This window comes from Mrakia frigida, assembly GCF_051309035.1.
Source record: "Mrakia frigida strain ATCC 22029 unplaced genomic scaffold BDY24scaffold_17, whole genome shotgun sequence".
Taxonomy (NCBI): Eukaryota; Fungi; Basidiomycota; class Tremellomycetes; order Cystofilobasidiales; family Mrakiaceae; genus Mrakia; species Mrakia frigida.
In genome coordinates this window covers 220,682-238,619 of record NW_027481264.1, presented here as the reverse complement: position 1 = coordinate 238,619, position 17,938 = coordinate 220,682, and the positions used below count along the sequence as shown (strand labels likewise).

Below are 17,938 nucleotides of genomic sequence, written 5' to 3'. Positions count from 1 at the left end.
CGTCCCTCCTTCCTTCCTTCCCTCCAACTTCCATCCTCGACATGTCCTTCATGTTTCTTACCCCTTCCCCTTGGTCTCCAGTGGTGCCGCCCCCTTCTCGTCTCGCTACCTTTCCCATCGAGCTCATCCACGACATCATTCGACAATCGGACGTCTCGTCGCTCGCCAACTGGTCCCTCGTCTCCAAAGCCCTGCTCGCCTTCGCTGGTCCTCTCCTTCACGAAACCATCACCCTCTCTACGTCTCAGCATGTGATCCGTATGCTCAAGAGACTGGTGAGTAGTGACCTTCTAAACCTTCCTTGAGCTTTGTAGAGCTCGAAACTAACGATTTTCTGTGTGGGGGTGATCTGAATCCAGCAAAGGAACGCTCGAGCTCGAAAACGCTCCTCCTCCCTCCCCTTCCCTTTCCTCTCCTCCCTCCAACGACTCGAGATTCACGCTCTCCCCTTCCACGAGGAGTACCTCTCCTTTCTTAAAAATACCTACCCCTCCGAACCTCTCCTCTCGAACAACGTCGTACTGGCTGTGAGCGGCTCGGCCTGGAACTGGTACTCGGACCCGGAAGAGATGATGGAGTTCTGGATCCCAACGCTGGTTCTCTACCTTCTTCCCGTCAGATACGAGGAGCTACGTAGACGAAGTTCGAGGAAGGATGTCTGTGAGTCTGCCTTCGACTTTCTTGATGGCTTTTGTGAGCTCGACTGACCTCGCGTTCTCCCTCCTCACTGCAGACTTCTCCGGCGACGTTCTCTCGTGCTACCTCGAAGAGGTCAAATATCTCCACCCTCTCGACCCAGAGTCCGACAACTCGGAAGCTCTTCATAGGACCTACATGAAGCTCTCAAAGCTCGCCTCGGATCAGATCAAGCTCGACGCCATCGCTCGCACCTGCGAAACGTCGATGTTGGATCTCTCAACCGTGTTGAAGCCCCTCGCATCTCAAGAAGCCTTTATGACGTCGATCAGAAGGGTTATATCTTCGATGAGCTCGGCTTCGATCCTCAAGGATCACGGAGGACAGTGGAACACGTTCAAGGCTTTGAAGAAGAGGGTGAAGATGATGATGGACAGGCTCGAAGGCGAGTTCGATTCTTTGGGTGGCTCCGCAAACTTTCAAGGTCACTGAACTCTCCTCTCACTTCCGTTCATTGTTTTTAGAGCTCTCGACCCTGAGCTTATCGACTCTGCAAGACGTTGAAGCTCTGATCGCTGGGTTCGGTGCGTTCTGATTCCTTCTTCCTCCTTCACTCTCTCGCAACCAAATTGCTCACCAGTATGCCTTCTGTCTCTTTATTTCCCGTAGCACCGAAGATCGAAGACCAGAACCAGACCTTGGGCGTCAGTGAGGATGTCGGCGACCTTCGTGTCGAGGATGCGTAGACGCGTCCGCTTCGTTCTACTTTTCTTTCACTTCTGTCTTACGAAATGTGATGTATCGATGCCTCTATTTTCTGCCTTTCTACTTGAGGCGAAAGCTTTCGGAGTCCCCATGTTCTCCGATGGACGAGCCTGGTCCTCTCGTTTCGACTGGTTCGACGCGTCGAGAAACGCTTCCCTCTGCGCCCTTGTCACTTGTTCACTGTTCGCTCTAAAAGACTCGATAAATAACTCTCTAGTTGTTGATTGATCGTGTTCGTCAAGGAGGAGCCCGTCGTGAAGAGAGAGGAGAGGGACAGGCGCCGACGACGGCTTGGAGGTCGAGATGCAAGACGATTTGCTCGAGTTTCGGAGGATTCGTGCTTGCCTGACTTTTTGTTTTGAACGTCTCCTCTCAGGTCGCAAGCAGGAAAGAACGTGCGATAGAAACTACAACATATGTATCAAATACCGGGTCCACCTCCCTCGTCTACACTACCTAATCTAAAACGAACGACGCGCCTTCATAGAGTGAGGCAAACTCAGGCTCGGACCTCCTTCAACTCCTCCATGAGCAGCTCGTTCATCCTCGTTGGGTTATCGAGGTAGATGCTGAGCAAAGGTGAAAAGGAAGGAGTCAGCTTCGGCGAGAAGGAATCGAAGGGAAGGGATGAAAGAGGGAAGGGGAAGAACGAGAGTCGAGACGAAGACTCACTGATGCCCAGCTTTGGGAACCACGATCGTCTTGACGTCCTTGTTCCCGTTGAGTTTCATTCGTCGACAGGCTTCCATTCCTCCTTTTGGGTCCTGAGAAGTACGAAGAGTGAGCAAAGGAAGGGGAACGGACGCGTCAGGTTCGAATAAAGTGAGAGAGACAGACAGAGGGAGAAAGGCGTCGGACTCACCATCCAATCTGAGTTATTAAACGAAGAAGAAGGTGAGTAAGTCAGTTTCTGAAAGAGCCAAGGGCGAGAAGGAAGAAGAGAGACGCGTCGAACTCACCTTTGTCCCCGTAGATGAATCTGGTCGGAACCTTGACGTTGTCCATTCGAGCTGCCATGGGAAGTCGAGCAACGGCACCTGGTGCGAGGATGGAGGAGATGCAGTACCTGAGCGGCGCCGAAAGAAAAGAGATCAGCCGAGGCGAACGAGAAGAAAAGGGGAGGGAGAAAGAAAGAGAGAACTCACTCTCCGGATCCCTTCGCCATGGAAGTGGAGTAAATATACGAGTGAACGTCCCGGACTTCCTCTTCGGTGAGACCTTCGAATCTTCGAGTAGAGTAGAGACCGACGACTCGAGGAGCGAAGGGACCGAGACCTGGAAAACGAACGAAAAAAACGCGTCGAAAAGTCAGTCAGCTCGACGTTCCTCTCCTCTCGGTCTCCTACTCGATCGGTGCTCACCTCTCAGGATTCCAAAGGGCGACCATCCTTGCTCCCAAGCCCAAGCCGCAAACTGTCTCAGTCTCGGACGGCTTCCAGGTTTGGGACCTTCCTTCTGAACCTCTTTGCTCGGCGTCGAGTCTGCTGCTGAAGACGAGGCGATTTCCGTACGTGGTTTGAGTTCCTGCTGAGCAGCTGATACGGGCGCTGGTTCGGGGTTGAGAGGCACTCCAGCTGGGGAGATGAGGCTAAAACGAAGCGAGGAAGGGAGATCAGCGAGAGGGAGGAAGAAAGAGAGGGAGAGATCAAAGAGAAGTCGCTCACATGAGTTTGTCCACTCGTTCGGGGTACTTAAGAGCGTAAGCTACTGAGAGGTAGCCTCTGCTTGGTTTTGAAAGCGAGGACGCGAGTGAGTGATCAGTTACAGTAACGAAGGAACGAGGAAAGAGGACGAGGGAACCAACCCGAGAGAGTGGCCGAGCAAGGTCATGGTGTCGTATCCTCCTGCTTTTCTCCACCTGAAAGAACGAGAAGACGAATCAGTCTCACAGCTCTTCGTCCGCGTCGTGAGAACAGAGACTCACTCTTCCAGCGAATCGATAAAGAAGTTCTCAGCTCTCGAGACTCGATCCTCGACGGATTCGTTCTTGACGCCCGAAGGAGGGTCGAACGCTTTGGGTGACGGACGAGAAGAGAGACCCATTCCGAGCCAATCGAGGGCGACTATCAGAAGGAATGGTACGGAGGGGTCAGCTTGGAAAGACAAGAGGAAGCAGAGACGAGGATCAGGGAGGGCTGAACGTACAAGCTCGTCGACCTCCGAGCGAAGAAGCCTCTCCGAACGTCTGAAGATTCATGAAGAAGAAGCCCAGAGCAGCTCCGTATCCATGCAGAAGTCTGTGAGGGCGAAAGTCAGCTCGAGAGAAAGAGACGGAAAGAGGAACGAGCTCGACGTCCAACTTACACGTTGACACTCTTCCCTCCAGAAGCCTTCGTCCCGCCAGCTCCAGCAGTGTAGAAGCCTACTCCATGAAGATGTCTAGGACTCGCTTGCTTGTGCTTGAGTAAGCCGTGGTGGTGAACTTTGAGGGAGGAGGATGCGGGCGACGGAGCGAGGGAGGAGGAAGCTGAAGAAGGTTCGAGGTGAGGATCGATTGACGTTGAGAGAACTCGAGCTACGAGAGGGTGAGGATTCGAGGGAGTAGGAGTTGGATCGGGAGTTAGATCGGATGGGATGAAGGAGGGGAGACGTCTGTAGAAGAGAGGGGGAGGGGGAGAGGGAGGAGGAGGAGGAGAGGGAAGGAAGGAGGTGTGAGCTCGACTGATGACGCGGATGGCCGTCTTCAAGAAAGAGTCGAAAAATTGTCCGTTCTGCTCACCTCAGCAGTCTCTCTTCAGCATGAGCCATCTCCTTCTCCGAGTTATGCTTCCACCACGCTGATATCGAAGAGCCAAAGGTGGTCGGGACGGCTTTGGAGGGAGGAAGAAGGGAAGGTGGAGGGGAATCGACGTTGGGCGTGAGAGGATGTCGCTCGTCAGGAAGATCGAGCAAAGCTGCTGAAGGGAGTGGACTAGACATGAGTGAGGGTGGGGGTTGGGATGTTTTCGATGCTGGTGGTTGGGGGGAAGGAAAGGGAGGGGGGGAGACGACCAAAAAGAGAGTCAGCTCGACTTCAGACTTGTCCGGGCTCGTCCTTCCTTCCCTCCGAACGCGGCTTCGACGCAGGCGGAACGCGCGTCTCGTTTGATGAAGGAAAAGTCTGCTGAACTTATGTCGGGAGAGAAAGGATCCCACCAGCAGGGTCTATGTGACGCGCAAGCCACGAACATCTCGTGAAAACAGCCGAGGAACAAGCCGCTCTACCTCGACGCGTTTCCTCCTCTCTTCCTCCTCCGTTCGAGCCGCCCCCGACACAAGTTCGAGAGGATATTAATTGATAGTGATGACATAATTGAGCAGTGTAGTGTTGAAAGCAAAACGAAAGCCAGAAAAAGGAGCGATACAGCGTGAGGCATCACGAACGAACGTCTCGGTTCGACGAGGTGAGAATATCTAGATGAGAAGGCAGAACAGCTGAAGGACCAAAAGGGTAACAAGGTATAAAGCGATAAGTTGTTATTTAGACCTCAGAATCGGGGGAGGGAGCTCGTCGAGCGTTTTCGACAAAAGTCGTCTCTCCCTCGGCGAAGTTGGGCTTTCCAGTCTGCTTCCTCTGGATGGTCTGCCTGTCTCCGGCCTGCATCTGGAGGATGGAGAAGAAAGAGAGGGGAAGCTGGTCAGTTTGGTGATGGTAAGCGAGAGCAGGAGGGCTGGAAGAAGGAACTCACAGCTCGAGCCATCTCAGGCTCGGTCTCCCGGATCAAAGCAAGATCCCTCTCCTGCTTGTGGACGAACATCGAGTCGGACGAGAAGAGGATATCCATCTCCTCGAGGGTTCGGCCGGCGGTCTGAGAGGTAAAATGAAGGGAGCATGAAGAGTTAGTATCGGCGAAAGAGCAGACGCGTCGAACCGAAAGAAGAGAGGACTTACCTCAGGGTAGAGGAAGTAGACGAAGGGAAGACAGAAGAAGTTGAGAAGTCCGAAAAGGATGAAGGTCCAGTAGGCTGTGAGGAAGAGAGATAGAGGTCAGGTCGGGGAACAAACGAAGAGACGAGGCGAGAGCAAGGTGAACTGACTGATAGCGTTGAAGAGGAAAGGAGTGATCTCCGTGACGATTCCGTTTCCGACGGACCATCCAAGAACAGAGACGGCTCCTCCCTTGGCTCGGACGAAGAGAGGGAAGATCTCGGTGGGGTAGAGCCTGAGGTTCGAAGGGTGAAGGTCAGCGACGCGTCGAATGAGAGGATGAATGATCGAAGACTCACCAAGGAACGGTCAACCAAGTAGCTCCGAAGGTGGAAGTGTAGATAAATACGAAGGTGGTAACAACAGCTCTGCAAAAAAAGATGATACAACGAAGGTAAGCAGATGCGACGAGGAAGAGAAGATCGGAGGGAAGAAAAACGTACCCGTATCGAGCCTGCTCGGCACCAGTGGTGGAGTAAACGTATCGAGCAGCAACTCCGGCGATGATGAGGGCGATTCCCATGGTGATGGCTCCCCAGTAGAGGGTGATCCTTCGTCCGACTCGATCGAGGGTGAAGACGGCGACGAGGACGCTGGAGGAACAGGGCGGCGAGAGGGTCAGCTATCGGCCGTCAAAGTGACAAGGAGGGCGACATGTACTCACGAGAACATGTAACAAATATCGTTGATCTAGAAAGTGGGGAGGGAGGAGGTCAGAAAGGTCTTCGAACGAAGCGAAACGGATTGGGACGACGCGAGACTCACACCGGAGAGGAGATCAGCCTTGTACACCGAGTAACCAGCCTGCCTGAAGACGGTGGAAGCGAAAACGGTAATGACGGCAATTCTACAGAGGATCAAAGGAAGAAAGCAGAGGTCAGCTCGAAATCGAGAACAAAAGCGAAGAAAGAGAGCGAAGAGAGAACGAGGACGAACCCAACAAGCTCCTGCATAACCTGGAGCCAGATGACGAGCCAAGTTCGTCTCTTGAGATGGTACGCATCGGCAGATCCCCAAAGCATGGCAGCGTAGTTGTTCAAGTGGTTGTTCTGGGAGAAGAAGAGGAGGAAAGCCGAGGTCAGAGAGGCTCTTGCGCCGACACGTCCTTTTTGTGTCGAAAACTCACTTGTCGCTCGATCTCAACAACCTCTAGAATCTGTGAAGGCGAAACGAGATTCAGGTCAATAAAGCGGAATAGCGCGTACGTCGAGGAGGGAGAATGCACTCACGTCGTACAACTCAGCGGAAACCCTCTCGTCGTCCTCGTTCCCGTCGCTCGTTCGGCAGACAGCAAGAACATGTCGAGCCTCGTCCTCTCGTCCGACCTTAGCGAGCCATCGAGGAGATTCAGCTGGAGAAGAGACATAATGAGAGTGAAGGTAAGTCAGTATCATGGTCGAGATCGGGTTGGAAGGAGTGGAGAGAGACTCACGGAAGAGAGAGATCGTGAACAAGATGATGAGGAGGAAGACGATTTGGAAAGCGAGAGGGAACCTCCAGTCGAAGGAGTCAGATCGGTTGGTGGTGTACTTGAGACCGAATTGAAGCCAGTAAGCAGTAGCGAGTCCAGCGATGTTGAGGAAGAACTCGAATCTGCGAGGGGAAAGAGGGAGGGACGAAGACGGGTCAGCAAAAGGCAACGCGCTCTAGAGAGAAGTGACAAGAGCTGAGCTTGAGCTTACCCAAGGATAGCACCACGAGCGTCGTGGGTGGCAAGCTCTGAACTCAGGACGGGGACGATAGCATTGAGCGCACCGGTTCCGAAACCAGTGATGATTCGTCCGAACATCATCCAAGTGATGTTCATGGCAGAGGTCTGAAGGGCAGCTCCGATCATGGCCATGATACAGGCAATCTCGATACTGAAAAAGACAGAGTCGCAGAAGGAGGTTCGAGTGAGCTTCGGGTCGTTCGAGAAGAGGAAAGGGAATGAACTCTCACGTCTTGACTCGTCCAATTGTGTCTCCAAGCCATCCTCCTCCCAATCCTCCGATGAGGGTTCCGGCGTAGTAGATGGCGACTAAAATAAGTAGAAATAGAAGAGTCAGCTTCGTTGTTCCTTCGTTCGTTCGAAGACGAGGGGGCTGAGTCGTCGAAGTCGCGTCGGGGGACTCACCAATTCCTCCGATAGCAGCAGAATCCCTCTGACTCTCCGTTCCAGTCTCAGCGAGAGAGTTGACAGCCATGAGTTGCTGTGAGATCGGAACCAAAGAAGCAAAGCCAAGAAGGATGGTGAGCTCGACCGTTCGCTTTTCGCTCGAGGAGGACGAAGAGGAGAGGGAACTTCATCGTCTCCTCGCTCGAAGAGTGATAAACACACCCTATAAGATTCGTTGTTGTTGACACCTGACATTACTCCCTGATCGTATCCGTAGAAGACTGGATTTGAAACAGAAGGGAAAGAAACTGCAATCATCAGTGATCTTTTCTCTTGGAGTTTGGGTCGAAAGAACGGGGAGAGTCGGGAGGGGGAGGCGAGGAATCAAGAGCGAGAGAGAGAATTTTTGTACTCACGAATAGCAAGACCTCCGATGGCCTGCACTCCCCACATCATGGCCTTTCCCTTGAGAGGAACTTGCCACTTAGCGTTGTACTGTAGCAGAACGGACGAGAGCGAGAGAGGGTGAGTCGAAACTCGAGGAGCGAGACCGGTGGAAAGGCAACAGCGAGAAAAACTCACGCCTCCAGGGATCCAGTGAGCCCAAGCAGGCTCAGGGATGCAAGTTGTGGTGGTTCTGTAGAAGATCAAGTCGAGAGAAGGAGAACGGGAGGTCAGAATGGAGGAACGAGAAGGGGAAACAAGGAAAAGACGAGGAAACGAACCGATAAACTCGTCGACCTTTCTCGTCGACGAACTCTCCTCCTTTCAAGGGATCCCGATCTTCAGCGAGCTTCTTGCTGCTAGGGATGATTGATTGGTTGATGATCGTGTTGGTTTCAGAGTCCATCTTGTCGTTCGTGTGATCTTCGTGAAGGTAGGTTGGGTTGAAGGAGGGAGGGAGGGAGAAGCAGGGGGGCTGGGATGGAGGTTTGGAGGAGAAAGAGGGAGTCTTTGGAGAAAGGTAGAAAAAGGTTGGAGCTCAGCAGGGGACCGACAGAAAAGAGTCGTCATAGAGAGGGATCTCCAGAGCTAAAGTGCATTCCAGCGGTGGGAACGAGGGAACCATGGGGGAGGGAGGGGAGGAGAGCAGGGAGAGTTCGGCTCGCGTTCCGCGTTCATTTGGAGTCGTGTGAGGCTCGTTGATGGCTCTGAGATTGGGAGGAAAAGCAGATCTTGAAGCTTGATGTTGGGATGGGTCGGAAGGCGATTCGAGATGTGTAGAGAGGAGGAAGTCAGAGAAAAAGATCGTCAGAGATAAGGGAAGCGAATGGAAAAAAAATAGACTTGCCGCGTCCCTTTGGCCCTCCCTCCTTATTAATTCTCCCTCGGAACGCCCCTGCCGTCACCCAGTTCCTTCCGCGATCGCGCAGTGTCTGAGAATATAAGGGAAAAAAAAAGGGGAAGTCAGTTCCCTCTTCGGAAAAAGATGACAGATCTGGGATTACATACCTCTCGCATCTTGGCTTCCGGCTGTCGGTTCTTGCTTCCTTACTGGGATCTCTCCGCGGGAAAGAAGGATCGTCATGTTCATCAATCTCGACTCGCTCACGTCCCACCTCTCTTCCTCCCCTCCTTCTTCTCGAATGGAACTGAGGGGACCTCCCCTTCGAGCAGACCCCCAAGACAAGTTCCCTTCCCTTCCCGTCATCTCCTCGTCCTCCCTCCCCTTCCTCTCGCCCTCGTCCCACCCCACTCTCGAACCATCCTCGTCGCCGGTCGATAGCCCATCCGTTCCCTCAGAACCCCTTGGCGAGTTTACTAGCTGCTTCCCTAGGATCCAATCTCTTCCTCACCGGTTGAACTGGTTGAGGAGGAGGAGGAGCAGGGGAGTAGAAGCTTTGGGTCAACCCTCCTCCCGTTCCTCGACTGTTGAACCCTGCTCCTCCTCCACCTCCGTTCATCAACGGTTCGTTCCCTCTCTGAGCCAACGACGATGAGGAGGACGATGAAGCGAACGATGGTCCTGGGCCTCCTCCTCCTCCACCCAGAGGATCGAACGATGCAGAAGAGGAGGAGGACGGAGGCTGCTGTTGTGGTCGAGGTTGAATGTGAGGCTGGTACGATTGTTGCTGCTGTTGCTGTTGACGGGATGGAGGAACGAAGGAGGGTGTCGAAGAGGAGGAGGAAGAGGCATTGGGCGAAGGTCGGAAAGAGGACTGAGAGGAAGGAGATGGTTGGTAGAGGGATTGCGTGAGGTCCGAGGGTTGCCGACGCGTTGGAGGAGTTGAGCTGGAAGAGGAGGAGTTGAAGGAGGTAGGATTGGGTCGGTTGAGCATGGATGGGTTCCGAGGGACCCATTCGGTGGAAGTGGAGGGAGATGGAGGGATGGGAGGTTGGTTGTACTGCTGCTGCTGGGGGTATCGCTGCTGCTGTTGAGAAGGAGGAGGTTGCTGCTGCTGCTGAGGTTGGATTCGAGCCGACGACGACGACGACGGCACGCTCGGAGGTGCTTGAGGTCTCGGTTGTTCTACCCAAGCTCTCGTAGGAGGCATCGCCTGTTTCGATATCGACTCCTTCCTCTCGAGAGCGGGAGGGATGTTGGCTCGTCGAATGCCAGCGGCTCCTCCCACGGCGGTGATGTTCTTCATATCCGTTCGGAGGACCTCGAGTTCCTTGAGGACGCTTCGTTCGTACATGATGTTCATCCGAGCGTGTTCGAGGAGAGCGATGGCGATGTCCTCGTGAGCTTGACGAGAGTGGGTGTGGAGGGATCGGTGGAGGTTTTGGGAGATGGAGTCGAGACGATGGAAGAGGACGGATTCGATCTCCTTAGCCTGATAGATGCAACAGATAACAGAGTCAGTATTGATGAGACCGAAGAGGTCGTCAGAGGATGGAACTCACCTCCTCCATTTCGTCAATCGCGTCGTCGACCTTGTTCGAAGCGATGCTCGAAGATCCCTTCAGCCTCTCGGCGATCCGACGCTTGGTGATGGTGACTTTGGCAGCGGACTGGTACTCCTCGAGGACGACGGTTCGTTGAAGAAGGGTTTCCTGGAAGAGGCGATCAAGGAACGATGAGCTTCGAAGTAGAGGAGAGAGAAGAGGGAAAGCGACGTACCTTCGCTGCTCGAGCGTTCAGGCTCTGGTATCCGAGGGTATCCCCAATGACTACGCTCTCGCTCACAGACTGAAGGAGAAAGAGACAAGATGATCAGAACGTGTTCGACCTCGGAGAAAGAAAAGGAAAGCGGCTCACCTGAGCGTGCTGCATCCCAGCAATCGCGTCGAGAGCTCGTCCGAGCTTCCGCATCGCAGCCCCGAGAGGTGGAACCTGTTCCGTAGTAGCGGAAGTGACGAGCTTGCTTCCAAAGTCGACCTCCGAAGCAGCGAGACCTGCAGAGAACAGAGGCGAGATCGTCAGCTCGATGAAGGAATCGACGTGTTGAGCTCGAGGTGAACTCACTCTTCCTCGCCTTCGACAGCTTATCCACCGACTTTGCAGCCTCAGCGAACTGTCCATCGAGCTTGGCTACCTCGAACTTGGCCGAAGCGAGTTCCTCGTCGTCGTCGTGAGGTCCTTTGCGGAGAGGGAGCTGGAGAGGGAAGGACGAAGGTGCTTTCCGCTTCGGTCGAGGGATTGGGTTGTACTGGAAGGAAGCAAAGGTCAGTTCGAGGTATCGTACGATAAAGAGTAGATGAGTGCTCACTCCGAAGTCTGACTCGACGAACGAACGAAGCTCCTCGTCTTGCAGGAGAACAGGATCGGCAGCGATGCGTGAGAACCATCGTTGAATGGCGATTCGGACGAGTCGATCGTCTGTCGAGTCCAAGGAGCAAGATCAGCGAGAGTCAACGCAGTCTAGAAGTGAAGAAGAGCACCACTCACCTTCCTCGTCCGTGATAGCTGAGCTCTGAGGAAGCGGGAGAGCCGAGACGATGGCTGTTCGAAGAGGGAAGGAAGAGGAATCGAGTGAGCTCTTGGGCTCCGTGCAGCTCCGAATGAACCTCAGCGAACTGCACTCACTCTGAGGGTTCCCTACAGAAAGCTGATCTGCGAACAACCTGAACTCGACGTAGCTCCTCTGGATGTTTTTGTAGAGCTGAGTTCTAAAGTTCGGGAGGTTGGTCTGGAAGGGAAAAGCAAGAGAGGAAGGGAATGAGCTCGGTCCACCCCCCTCCTTCCCTCCTTCGCCCTAAGCCTTCAGCACATACGAAGAAGGGCTCACGGTAGCATCGAATCGAATGAGGAGATCCTTCCGATTCCTCTCCATGTTCGAGATCTTGACTCGAAGATAAGGCTCGAGCTTTGGTGGAGGACCCCCTCCTTGTTGATTCGGGGACGAGAGGGACGTTGGGGACATCATCGAAGGCGAAGGAGCGCCGTAGACCTGGAGCACGAAGAGAGGCGATAAGAAGGGTAATTAGGGCGAGCTCAAGAATCCTCCTAGATTCTAGAGAAGGCAGGATTTCGAGTCGAGGCAAGCTCAAAGGGAGGACGTCCATCTCCTTCCTCGAGTCGTCCCCCTCCCTTCCCTCCCTCGCTCGTTGTTGTTCGCTTGAACTCACCTGTCTCTCCTTAGCGTACTGCTCTCCAGCACTCCCCAAAGCTCCCATCTGAGGAGGCGGAGGGCCTTGGGCTTGTTGTTGAGCCATGGTAGACGAGAAGGATCTCGAGTTGGACGGCGACATCGCTGGCGAGGAAGGCGACAGGTGAGGAGGGAGATCTGAGGGTTGATGAGGAGAGGAAGGCCAAGAGGGAGCAGCAGAAGGGGATAGAGGGTCGAACGACATGGTTCCTCTGGTTGCTTGCCGAAGAAGAAGGAAAGGGGAGAGCTGGATTGGAGGTCGACGTTGAGAGGGAAGGAAGAGCGAGAGAGGTCCAACGCACAAGGTGGTTCGCTTGGTGAGAGCGGGAAGGGTGACTGACTTTCTGAAGAGAATATTTTCGTAAGCTGAACTCAAGCCTAGCATGCTGTTCCAGACTCCCAAAGGACGAAAATCTCAAATCTCTCTGCGTCGTCGGGAGGGTCGCTCATCAGCACTCCACCCAAATCGAAGCGAGCTCAACCTCTTCCTTCCTTCCCCTTAACTTCCACCATCTCCTTCTTTTCGAACCATTCTTTCTTCCCTCTTCCACCATGCCCAGCTCTTCTCTCCTCTCTACTTTCCCCATCGAAGTCATCCACGAGATCATCCGTCAATCGGACGACTCTTTGCTCGCAAAGTGGTGTCTCGTCGACCGCTCCTTCCCCGCGTTCGCTGCTCCTCTTCTCTATGAGATCGTCACCCTCTCCAGGAAGAAAGACGTCGTCCCTTCCCTGCTCGATACGTTTACTCTACCACTGGTGCTGAGCAGGCTCGATACCGGTTCGTTTTTCTTCCCTCCGATCTTCTCTTCCTCGTCGCATCTGCTTACCTTCGTTGTATCATCTTTTTTTGCAGAGCTGTTGTTACCACCTTCGTATTTATCTACACTTCCACCTTCGGAGCTACTTGGTTGACCGTTCCTTGGTGAGTCTTCGATCATTCATCCTCTCATTCGACGCGTCGCTGACCTTCACCCTTCGAACCTCAGGCTCTACCCCACCGAGATCTTCCCTCTCTTCTTCCGACCTAAGGGAGGAGCTGTCTCCGTCCTCGGATGGTCCGTTGGAATCGTCACGGAGATCACGTCCTTTCCTCTTCAACGCCATCAGGCAGTCTCCTCGTTCCCTCCCTCTTCCCTTCTCGCCTCGCTGACTTCTCGTTCCGTTGGGTTGCAGCCTACTGGGCCTTCATCCTCTTCGGCCTCGTTCAACTTCTTCTGTCTTCCCTTCGTCTGCTTCCTTTACCCCGAGGTATCTAAGTGCCTTATCCTCCTTTTCAAAGAACGCGTCGCCCTTCTCCCCGCTGACTCGACTTTCTCCAGACCGCCGGTCGGATCCTCGAACAAATGGACGTCCTCTTCTCTTCGGACTCGATGCTCGTGCACAACCAGGAGCGGGAATTGAAGAAGGTGGAGGAGGTGGTTGGGAGCGAGCACGGTGGGAGGTTCGAGGTTCGTCCCGGCCGTTTCCCCACCCTTTCTATCTCTTCGTTCGTGTTTTCCTCGGACGAGCTGACTGAACCTTTTTGGGAGATGCTCGGTCTCTACTTGCTTTGCTGTACCTGTGCCTTCAACCAAGCTTTTGTAGGGCGAGCGTTCACCTGTTCTTTCCTTCGTCGTCCGACGCGATCGACTCATCTTCCTTTCTCGTAACTCTCCTTCTCGCCTCGCCTCGTTCATTTATTTAATCTACCTCACTGTGACATTCTTATCTGGCCACTTTCCGGGCTTGAGAGCTCAAGAAAATCCTCCAGCTCTGTCGGCAAGGAAGGACGGTTCCGACACCTCCTCGACGACGAAACGAAACGAACCTCACCTCCCTGCCCCTTCCCCTCCCCTTCCCTCCCACCCTCCATTCGACCATGGCCGCCAACTTCTGGGAGTCTTCTCACTGGTGAGCCCCTACCAAACCTTCCCTTCTTCCCTTCAAAAAGGACGAGGAACGAGGAAAAGGAACAAGGACGAGCTGACCTCCTTCCCTTCGGATCTCCTCGTTTTCACTTGTTCAGCAACCACTGGCTCATCGACCGCACCACGCTCGACAAAGCTCGTTCGGTCGACTCCAAGTACGCTAGTAAACGCCAACTCGCTTGCATAGGGATTTATTTCACGAATCGTGAGTCCTTTGAGACCGTTCGTTCGTTCGTTTCGTTGAAGGTCGAGCTGACCTCCGCTTCCTCCTTCCCTTCTCCCTCCCTCTCTCTCCCTCCTTCGTCTTTTCCGTTTGGTTGGTCCAGTTCTCCAACGTCTAGGCAAACGCCTGATGCTCCGTCAACGACCCGTGGCCACCTCGATCGTCTACTTTCGTCGGTTCTACCTCAAGAACGCCTACTGCGAAACGGACCCTTACCTCGTCCTCGCCACCTGCTGCTACGTCGCTGCGAAGCTCGAGGAGACCCCCGTGCATATCAAGAGCGTTGTGATGGAGGCTAGAGCGGTGTTCACTGGTACGCACCGAACTCCCTTTTTTGAAGGAAGGAGCGAACGCTGACCGTTTCGTTTCGTTCGTCGTTCGGTTCTGCAGAGCTCAAAATCCCCCTCAAGCATTTCCCTTCGGAAGCGACCAAACTCGCCGAGATGGAGTTCTACCTTCTTGAAGATCTGGATTTCCATCTCACCGTGTTCCATCCTTATCGGTCTCTGGCGAGTCTGTGCGGGAAGGACCCAGCGGACACGGGCGAGTTCGAGTCGGAGAGCCCAGAGCTGGGAGAGAAGGAGGAGGACGCGAGGTTGGGGAGAGGGACGGGGAAGGGAGCGTTGGTGTTTGATAAGGATATTTTTGATAACGCTTGGTGAGTGGTTTGAACATCTCTTTCTTCTTCTGTTTCTTGCAGAAGTCGGGGTCGTTTTTTGGAAGCTCGAAGCTGATCGTTTCGACGCGTCCCTCCTCCCTCTCCCTCCCTTTTTCACAGGCTCATCATCAACGACACCTACCGAACCGATCTCTGCCTTCTCTACCCTCCTTACCTCATCGCCACAGCCTGCCTCTACCTCGCTCTAGCGCACTTCCAAACCCTCCATCCAACGAAACCCGTCGTTCCTGCTCCTTTCGCCTCTTCCTCCTCCTCCAACCATCACCAACCTTCTTCCTCTTCCTCTTCATCCTTCACCAACTCTTCTCGCCCTGTTATCGCCCGCTCCGCAGTCCCGGTTCCAACGCATCACCCCCTCCCACCGAACCCTCTCAATCACCCTTTACCTCCCAACCCTTCTCTGTCCCTCTCCCTCCAACCACCACCCCCACCCTCGTCCGCTCCACCTCCTCCACCACCACCACCATCAACCGATCCTCCCGTCCCGTCCGACCCTCTGACCTACCTCTCCCATCTCAACCTCAACTTTGCCCTCGTCGGATCCATCGCGCAGGAGATCATCTCCCTCTGGCCCTTGTGGGAATCCATGGAATCGAAGACCACCACTTCTTCTTCTTCCCAGAATAGTCTATCTGGTTCCGGATCGGGTGCTGGTGCTGGAGTGGGAGGAGGCGAAGGAGTCAAAGACGGTCCGGACATGGTCGCGTTGCTCGAGAGGATGAGGGACGAGAGGGATCGGGATAGGAGGAATCCAAAGGGAGGTTGGCCTGTGACCGGGAGGGGAGGGGGTGCGAATTTGGGGATGGGGGCGAACGGAGGGAAGAGTGGGAGTGCTGCGGGTGGGGGAGCTGGAGGGACGGGAGGAGGGACGAAGAGGGCGAGATGATGGGAGAGGAGGGTTTTACGACTTGAGACGTGACGATTAACGAATCTGTACAACCGTTTGCTTTCGTCTGGCTTTCGTTTTCGTTCTCGTTTTCGGGTTGGGGAGTTTGAGGGAGAGAGAGAGAGAGAGAGAGAAAGAGAGAGAAAGAGAGAGAAAGAAGGCGAGCTCGACGCGTCGAACGTTGATTCTCGACTCTCTTTTTCTCGACGCGACTCTTTCTTGCTAGCTTATGTGATCGAGGACTGAGCGATAGGCTGCAGAGATCTCTTTCGAGATGCTGCTTCGATCTCTACCTTTCTGTCTTTCCCTTTGAACCAGCTCGTCCTCCTCTCTTGCTCTCTCCCTCTTTCTCTCTCTCTCTCTCGCTCTCCGTCTCAATTCAATTCCCCATTCCTAATCTCGCCCCTCTGGTCTACTGAGCAGCCAACAGTCTCTCCAACACCTCCACGACCCTGTCCCCAATCTCCTTCGTCCCACTCTCCCCTCCCAGATCCCTCGTCCTCAGATCCTCCCCTCCCAGATCCTTCGAATCCAACACCTTCCTCACAGCCGTCTCGATCAGCTCGGCCTCTTTCGGTCGACCGAGCGAGTACCGGAGCATCAAGGCCGCAGAGAGGATCGTTCCGATGGGGTTGGCGATGTTTTGGTTGGCGATGTCGGGGGCGGACTGGGAGGGGAAAGGAAGAAGGAGGGAGGGAGGGGAGGTGAGTTTCGAGCAAGAGAGACGCGACGAAAAGGAAGGAAAAAAAAAGAAGGAAGGAGAGATCGGTGATGATACGCACTCCGTGAATAGGCTCGTAGAGACCCATGCAGGCTTTGGTGGAGGAAGGCACTCCAGCGAGGGAGGCGGAGGGGAGGAGACCGAGCGATCCAGGGATGACGGACGATTCGTCGGAGAGGCTGCCCAGACGAACGAAGATTTGGTATATCGAAGTTCAGCTTCCAGAGCTACGACCTGAGCTGAGTTCCAAAGAAACACTCACATATCCCCAAACAGATTCTCCGTCAAGATCACTCCGTTCAACTTCCTCGGGTTCGAGATCATCACCATCGCCGCCGAGTCCACGAGCATATGATCCAGCTTGAGTTCAGGGTACTCCTTCTCCATGAGGTCAGTGACGGTCTTCCTCCACAGTCTCGAAGTAGCGAGAACGTTGGCCTTGTCGATGGAGTGCACGGGGAGGGCAGGGGATTCGGCTCGAGCGATCTCGCAGGCGACTCGAGTGATGCGTTCGATTTCAGAGATCGAGTAGGTCATTTGGTCCCAGGCGACTCCCGTAGCGTCAACTTCTTGACGGTCGCCGAAGTAGATGCCACCGATGAGCTTGAGGGAGGGGAAGGAGGAGGGAGGAGGGTGAGCTTCGAGCTTCAACGGGAAGGAGTTTCGAGAAGGAAACGAAGGGAGATTTGGAAGCCTCACCTCTCGAACAACAACGATATCCGTCCCTTTGGCGATCTCCTCCTTGAGTGGCGAGTGCTTGAGCAGCGAAACGGAAGCAAAGTTGGCAGGTCGGATGTTGGCGTAGAGACCGAGCGACTTTCGAAGCTTGAGGAGACCTTGCTCGGGTCGAACGGGTCCGACTCCCCACTTGGGTCCTCCCACGGATCCTAACAGAACGATAAGAAGAGAGAGAGCGAGAGTGGAGAGTTAGCTCTGAGTGTTCATGATGAAGTGAGAGTATACGAGCAAGAACGAAAGGGCGACGAGGGCTGAAGTTTCGTTCGGGAGACCTCCTCCGAGCCCTCTCTCCTTCCCTCCTGCTCCCTTCCCTTCTCTCCCTCTCTCCTCCCTTCCTTGAATCCGAACTCCGACTCACCCATCAGAATGGCATCCGCCTTCAAACAAGCGTTGAGAGTCTCATCCGGCAGAGGGTTGCCATGGTTATCAATCGCGATCCCTCCGAAATCGTACTCCTTGAGCTCGAGCGAGAGATCCGTCTTGGACGTCAGCGTTTCGAGAACTCGGACGGCTTGGGCGACGACTTCGGGGCCTGGAGGGGAGGGGACGGAAGTTCAGGTCGTAGCAGAGGGAGAAAAGGAAAAGGAAGAAAGGAGGGAGAGAGGTGTGAGTCAGAAAGAAGAAGCGGGAAAGAGAAGGAGAAGGAGAAGGAGAAAGAGAAGGACGAACCGATTCCGTCTCCTGGGATGACGACAATGTTGAAAGCGGACATAGGAAGGTAAGGTTGATTGGAGAGGGTTGGGTTGGGTCTGAAGGGGGGGTGATGGTGGGTGTTGGAGGAGGAAGCAGAGAAAGGGTGAGCTCCCCCATCTCTTGATCAGTTTTGAGATTTCGGCCGAATTG

At 54.3% G+C, this 17,938-nt stretch overlaps 6 protein-coding genes across 6 annotated transcripts; 2 read left to right on the top strand and 4 right to left on the bottom strand.

The window, feature by feature from the left end:
• The first annotated feature begins 1 nt into the window (after position 1).
• Positions 2-1,444, top strand: BDY24DRAFT_390465 (uncharacterized protein). The gene is made up of 5 exons (XM_076640661.1): positions 2-275; positions 360-660; positions 734-1,081; positions 1,161-1,220; positions 1,306-1,444. The coding sequence occupies exons 1-5, from the start codon at positions 42-44 to the stop codon at positions 1,380-1,382; spliced, it is 1,020 nt and encodes a 339-aa protein (XP_076496217.1). The 5' UTR covers positions 2-41; the 3' UTR covers positions 1,383-1,444.
• Positions 1,445-1,784: 340 nt separating this feature from the next.
• BDY24DRAFT_390459 (Alpha/Beta hydrolase protein) lies at positions 1,785-4,370 on the bottom strand. The gene is made up of 12 exons (XM_076640660.1): positions 4,121-4,370; positions 3,706-3,993; positions 3,547-3,638; positions 3,326-3,464; positions 3,206-3,259; positions 3,066-3,122; positions 2,763-2,989; positions 2,547-2,676; positions 2,361-2,467; positions 2,264-2,271; positions 2,074-2,165; positions 1,785-1,970 (listed from the first exon to the last, which is right to left on the bottom strand). The coding sequence occupies exons 1-12, from the start codon at positions 4,318-4,320 to the stop codon at positions 1,901-1,903; spliced, it is 1,464 nt and encodes a 487-aa protein (XP_076496216.1). The 5' UTR covers positions 4,321-4,370; the 3' UTR covers positions 1,785-1,900.
• A 398-nt stretch (positions 4,371-4,768) lies between these two features.
• BDY24DRAFT_72013 (uncharacterized protein) lies at positions 4,769-8,403 on the bottom strand. The gene is made up of 19 exons (XM_076645082.1): positions 8,132-8,403; positions 7,989-8,043; positions 7,823-7,901; positions 7,629-7,687; positions 7,425-7,500; positions 7,250-7,328; positions 6,991-7,170; positions 6,741-6,901; positions 6,538-6,659; positions 6,435-6,464; positions 6,245-6,357; positions 6,074-6,155; positions 5,973-5,998; positions 5,752-5,901; positions 5,608-5,676; positions 5,419-5,543; positions 5,273-5,346; positions 5,070-5,189; positions 4,769-4,984 (listed from the first exon to the last, which is right to left on the bottom strand). Exons 1-19 carry the CDS (start codon positions 8,254-8,256, stop codon positions 4,862-4,864), a joined length of 1,848 nt encoding a protein of 615 aa, XP_076496215.1. The 5' UTR covers positions 8,257-8,403; the 3' UTR covers positions 4,769-4,861.
• A 742-nt stretch (positions 8,404-9,145) lies between these two features.
• On the bottom strand, positions 9,146-12,143 carry VPS17 (retromer subunit VPS17; the record flags this gene model as incomplete). The annotated part of the gene is made up of 10 exons (XM_076643463.1): positions 9,146-10,183; positions 10,254-10,403; positions 10,471-10,539; positions 10,609-10,745; positions 10,816-10,999; positions 11,060-11,169; positions 11,239-11,292; positions 11,377-11,479; positions 11,579-11,740; positions 11,919-12,143. 10 exons carry the CDS (start codon positions 12,141-12,143, stop codon positions 9,146-9,148), a joined length of 2,232 nt encoding a protein of 743 aa, XP_076496214.1.
• A 2,317-nt stretch (positions 12,144-14,460) lies between these two features.
• BDY24DRAFT_390439 (uncharacterized protein) lies at positions 14,461-15,824 on the top strand. The gene is made up of 2 exons (XM_076640659.1): positions 14,461-14,729; positions 14,850-15,824. Exons 1-2 carry the CDS (start codon positions 14,515-14,517, stop codon positions 15,634-15,636), a joined length of 1,002 nt encoding a protein of 333 aa, XP_076496213.1. The 5' UTR covers positions 14,461-14,514; the 3' UTR covers positions 15,637-15,824.
• A 182-nt stretch (positions 15,825-16,006) lies between these two features.
• On the bottom strand, positions 16,007-17,879 carry LEU2 (3-isopropylmalate dehydrogenase). The gene is made up of 6 exons (XM_076640658.1): positions 17,765-17,879; positions 17,454-17,627; positions 17,057-17,244; positions 16,620-16,960; positions 16,419-16,536; positions 16,007-16,303 (listed from the first exon to the last, which is right to left on the bottom strand). Exons 1-6 carry the CDS (start codon positions 17,805-17,807, stop codon positions 16,049-16,051), a joined length of 1,119 nt encoding a protein of 372 aa, XP_076496212.1. The 5' UTR covers positions 17,808-17,879; the 3' UTR covers positions 16,007-16,048.
• Positions 17,880-17,938: the final 59 nt, after the last annotated feature.